The sequence below is a fragment of the Neophocaena asiaeorientalis genome, unplaced genomic scaffold (genome assembly GCF_003031525.2).
Source record: "Neophocaena asiaeorientalis asiaeorientalis breed wild unplaced genomic scaffold, Neophocaena_asiaeorientalis_V1.1 scaffold142, whole genome shotgun sequence".
Lineage (NCBI taxonomy): Eukaryota > Metazoa > Chordata > Mammalia > Artiodactyla > Phocoenidae > Neophocaena > Neophocaena asiaeorientalis.
In genome coordinates this window covers 5,051,856-5,057,314 of record NW_020174563.1, presented here as the reverse complement: position 1 = coordinate 5,057,314, position 5,459 = coordinate 5,051,856, and the positions used below count along the sequence as shown (strand labels likewise).

Sequence of the window (5,459 nt, the reverse complement as noted above, 5' to 3'; positions counted from 1 at the left end):
GGGGTTGCCGACGCGGAACGAGGTGGGTGGAGAACCGGAACGAGTCCGCCTGTGGTGCAGCTCCCCCAGTACGGGCGGAAACTTGGCGCGGAAAAACGTGGGAGTCATGGGACCCTGAACTGGGCTGGCCACTCCAGTCGGGCCAAGTTCACTGAGTTCGCCAAGTTCTCGAGCGCGGCCGTGTGGCCGCGCGGCCAATCAGCGTCCACCGCGCTGGGCTCTGCACATGCGCGTGCGCGCGCGCGCGCGCCTCCGTGCAGAGGGTGTCCCGCAGAGTTGGCAGCCCCCGGGGTGCGGACGACATGGTGCGCGGCAGGATCTCTCGGCTCTCGGTTCGCGACGTGCGCTTCCCCACGTCGCTCGGGGGCCACGGCTCGGACGCTATGGTAAGCGCTGCCTGACCGCTGGTGCCCTCCCGCCCCTCCGACGCTGGACCCTTTAGGCTCGGGGCACCCCACAGGCCCCAGGAAGGTTCCCAACCTTGGAACCGTTGCTTTTGTAAGTGGAGAGATCGGGAAGGGGAATGAAGGTATCTAGACACTCTCCACCCTCCTAGGTTTTTTTCTTTTTTCTTACTGTTCCTTTCTTTGCTGACATTTAGTATTAACTGTTTTTACATTTACAATTCTCATTTTGCTGGAAATGCGAATCGTATTTGCAAAACGATGTTGTTAGGTTCCTACCAGTGAAACCCTAAAACACACAGCGCTAGCTTCTCAACCAGACGGAGACCAGGAAGCCCCGGGCAGGGTGTTAGGTGGTGATTCTGCTTCCGCCACAGCTTGCTGTGTGACCTGGGAAAGCTCCTAACCCAAGAGGCCCATCTGCGAAGTGAAGGAGTCACAGTCTGGCTGGAAAACCAGACGAACAAACTCGCAGTAACTGGGTCGTGTAAGAGGGGGCTCTCATGAAATTACCTGAAAACATGATTATAGAGGATGTGTCACATAAAGAGTTAAGTAGATGTCCGCCTTTGGAGATGCAGTAAAGTAAGCACTGAAGGGCATTTTTGCTCCCTGAGAGTGTTAGCAGGACAGCCCACGCCACCACCACCTTCTAGTGCAGTGGTTCCCAAATATGAGTCCTGTGCAGGGTCTCCTCCAGGCCTGTCCCCACTGGATCCTCACTGCCCCTCCCTGCCCACTCACACATGGCACACTGGAAAAACAAAGTTGCAGGGTATGTAATGAATGTGTGAAACATCCGTGTTAGGATAATGATTATCTGTTACTTGTATGGAGGGAGGGGAATTGGGTACCCAAGGACTTCCATTCACGCTGTAAAGTTTTGCCTCTTAAGCTGGGTGGAGGGCACCCTGATGTGTATTACATTCCCTATGCTCTTTGTGTACCTGAAATGACCTCTTGTTAAAAAGTGCTAAAGTTACTTAAAAGAATGTCCTTTATTCTGAGACTAGGTTCTTCTTGCTTTTAAAAACCCTTATTTGTCCTTTCTTATATGATGTTACGGTAAATGACAAAATACACCCACTGGGCAATCCTTTGTGCATCTCCAAACAAATATTTGAAATTTTACTGACTTGTAAAATTCAAATACCTGATCATGTGCTATCGTCTCTGCCCCTCTGAGGTGTAGCAGCTGTGGGGAAACCACACAATCTCTCCAGGCCTGGGTTTTCTCGTCTGTAAAATGGGTATAACAGTGTCTGCTTTATACATGTAAATGAGATGTGTGTAGAGAGCCTGACACAGAGAAGGCTGGCAATAACTGGCTGTAATTACTGTTGACATATGAAGAAACTGAAGCAGAAGAGTGCTGACCTCCATTTTTCTCTTCTTTGAATTTGTGAAGTGTTAAGGTTGCTGGCTTACCGTGGAATAATTTAGGAAATGGAATTTGTCTCTGGCCTGAGTGGTTTATGACCTCTGGGTCAGGAGAGATTATTATCTGACAGCTGTATTGCAAGCTCATAAATACTTAAGTATTATCTCCCAGAGATATGGTATGTGTTGTATGCTGATTTCCAAGTGCCTTCCTTTTAATTAATTAACTTATTTATTTGGCCACCCCGAGGCATGCAGGATCTTAGGAGATCTAACTCGTGCCCCCTGCAGTGGAAGCGCAGAGTCCTAACCACTGGACCACCAGGGAAGTTCCTTCTTAATCGCAAGTCTGCTTGTCAGTCCTCAGCAGTACTGCCATGACTGAGGATTGCTCCCTTAGCACTTAGCAGCAGAGCGAGTCTTCCTGATCACAAGTAGGGTATTTTCATGAAGGAGCCCTGAAACTGTTCCCCATATTCGTTCAAGCAGTGAGTTCCAGTTATGATTTCTTACCAGCCCTTTAAGAAACGTGGAGCCCTCGGGCCTGCAGTGCTCTTACCAGCACTTATCCAGGAGCTAACTACGGTTCCAGAGAGCCCAGCTCTAGCTGAGCCTGCCACTTCCCAGCCAGACTTTTTTTTTTCTTTTCCATTTTAGTTTATATTAGATATTGAATGTAGTTCCTTCTGCTATACAGTAAATACTTCTTGTTTATCTATTTTATATATAGTAGTTTGTATCTGTTAATTCTAAACTCCTAATTTATCCTTACCTGCCTTCTCCTTTGGTAAGCATAAGTTTGTTGTCTATGTCTGTGACTCTGTTTCTGTTTTGTAAAGTCAATTTGTGTGTCATATTTTAGATTCCACATATAAGTGATATCATATGGTATTTGTCTTTCTCTGTCTGACTGACTTCACTTAGTGTGATAATCTCTAGGTCCGTCCATGTTGCTGCAAATGACATTACTTCATTCTTTTTTTACAGCCAAGTAATATTCCATTGTATATATGTACCACATCTTCTTTATCCATTCATCTGTCAATGGACACTTAGGTTGCTTCCATGTCTTGTCCCAGCCATACTTTTCCTCTCCATTCCCTGTTGTCTGCTGAGCTCCCTGGAGCTGCTGTCCAGACCACTCTCTCCCGCCTCTGCCAGCCAGTCCTGTGCCACTGTGTCGCCACAAAGACTGAAGACCAATGTGCCCTTGGCCCCATCTCTGCACATCAGCCTCCAGCCGTCCCTCTCATCTTTCCCTTTATTCTGTAAGGCATGTCCTTCTCCAGAACTGATTTATGCCTGTGTCCCCATGCCCACCTTTTCTGACTGCCAGGGCCTGTTCCCTTTTCATTTTAAGTCTCTCCTTTTCTAGTGGCCCCTCTCCATCCCACATGGACAGGGCTTCCCACTTTGGAATAGTCTTTACTTGGCCTCTCCACCCCTTTTCTGTCCCTTCCCCACCGAACCCTAGATTACTGGTCCATGCCTGTTGCCTCCATCCGTACATCTACTTCCTCCTTAACCTGAAGTCAACCTGTGTTTCCTTCCTTCTCTTGGAGCTGCCCTTTCTATTTCTGCTTCCAGTGTCCTTCACCCTGGTCTACATTTCTTGCTGTCTGCTGCCCACCCCTCCCTCGCTGACCACTTGCCTCTCTGGCTGCTCCTTCCTATACTGACCCCCTTCTTCCCTCTCAAGGCTCAGGCCTCAATGCCTTTCCTGTCTCATCACACACTCCCATTAAGACCCCCTCTGTGTTCATGGCTTCAGTGACCACTTTTATGCCAAAGACTCCCAGATCTCATTCCTGAATCTTCACTCTCACCTCAAGTCCAACTGCCATCCTTCAGGAGGACATTCCTTTTGTCCATTCAGAGCTCCTGTGTTTCCTTTGGGGAACATGAACAGTTCCCTCTGATGGGAACTCTTTTTGGTGTTTTCTGTTCTTACGTGACGTCATTCCCGGGTTTATTTGGGGATTTCTCACGTTTGCGGATTTGGGGGGATCATTTCCCCTCCAGCACACAGACCCTGATTACTCAGCTGCCTACGTTGTCTTGGAGACGGATGCGGAAGATGGACTCAAGGGCTACGGAATCACCTTCACCCTGGGGAAAGGCACTGAAGTTGGTGAGCTGAACATCCCTTGAGGTTCCAGAATGCTTAAGTTTCATTTACATTCCAGTTCTGACCTTATTTTCCTCCGTATTTACACTGCTTGAAGTGAGTAAAAACAATGTTTAATGGTTTATTTCATTGGGATAAATTTTTAAATAGCAGATTTTGGCTTCTCTCCTTGTAGTCATCCATAGACTACAGGTGAATCCTTGAATCTCAGCCGATTTCTGTGCAGAGCTTTGAGGACCTGAACTGTGTGAGTGAGTGAGGGACATGACGTAGGCAGGCATGCATTCACAGAACAAGGCTTATTGTTGTGTGCACAGAGCCTACTTGCTTTTCTGAATATTCCACACTGAGTTGGTTTCAAGTTCACTGCTCTTCTGGGCAGAAAAGGCTGTAGGTCCTTACCAGTTTCAGAACTCTTATCTGGAAGAGCAGATAGTGAAGAATGCACATTGAGCTGTGAGTAAGCCTGTCTTTTTTTTTTTTTTTTTTAAAGTTTATTTATTTATTTTATTTATTTTTGACTGTGTTGGGTCTTCGTTTCTGTGTGAGGGCTTTCTCTAGTTGCGGCAAGTGGGGGCCACTCCTCATCGCGGTACGTGGGCCTCTCACTATCGCGGCCTCTCTTGTTGCGGAGCACAGGCTCCAGACACGCAGGCTCAGTAATTGTGGCTCATGGGGCCAGCTGCTCCGCGGCATGTGGGATCTTCCCAGACCAGGGCTCGAACCCATGTCCCCTGCGTTGGCAGGCAGATTCTCAACCACTGCGCCACCAGGGAAGCCCAAGCCTGTCTTTTCTCAGAGCTGGATGAGGGCTCAGCGGTCTTGAGCGTCCACATTTTTGGAGATAAGGAAACTGAGGCCCAGACAGCTACTCGGTTAGTCCTGACTGCCCGAAGTGCTTTCTCTCCGGAATATTTACATACAAATTATTTGCTTGTTTTTTTTTAAATGCATAATTGTTTTTTTTAATGCACGCACAGTGTACAAAATTCAATATGTACAAACAGAAGACCTCTGACAGATCAATTTCAATGGCTCATTAGGAGCTGAAGCCGAATTATGATAGGTTGAAGGGTGAGGGTCCAGGAAGGGAGGAAATAGATTCTCTAACTTTGGTGGTGATGCGATACTTCCCTCATGGATATTTGTACTGTCAGCCCTTGCCTAGTTGTAGAAGAAAACTCTTGACCCACCGAACGATTTTAGTATCATCGAACAGATAAAAGGTGTGTGTGTGTGTGTATGTATGTATGTGTGTGTGTGTGTGTGTGTGTGTGTGTGTGTAGGACAAGGGAACCTTTCTTGAGCGTTATGTGGATGCCATCAGGCTCTTCCAGCTCCTCCCAGGGCTGCCGTCCAGTCATCCGTCAGCTGGGCCTTCCGCAGACACCTCCTGTGTGCTAGGCGCTCTGCCAGGCACTGCAGAAATGACTTTACAAACAGAGAGAGAGAAAGGGGACAGAGTCCCACGTACAAGGAGAAGGAAATCACGAACTTCTCAGGGAGACAGACATAAAAGAATCAATAGTGCAGTGCGAGAAGGCCTT

At 47.8% G+C, this 5,459-nt stretch overlaps 1 protein-coding gene across 3 annotated transcripts in view; it reads left to right on the top strand.

Annotated features, from left to right (window-relative positions):
* Nucleotides 1-259: 259 nt before the first annotated feature.
* The window catches only part of ENOSF1 (enolase superfamily member 1), a 22,587-nt gene continuing 17,387 nt past the window's right edge, over nucleotides 260-5,459 (top strand). For 2 of the 3 annotated variants that reach the window (XM_024757904.1, XM_024757905.1), the window contains exons 1-2: nucleotides 260-386; nucleotides 3,807-3,915. In XM_024757904.1, the coding sequence (XP_024613672.1) occupies nucleotides 303-386; nucleotides 3,807-3,915 (193 nt within the window). In that variant the 5' untranslated portion in view covers nucleotides 260-302. Of the gene's footprint in view, nucleotides 387-3,806; nucleotides 3,916-5,459 lie in introns of those variants that run through there. The other variant, XM_024757908.1, reaches the window with a different exon arrangement.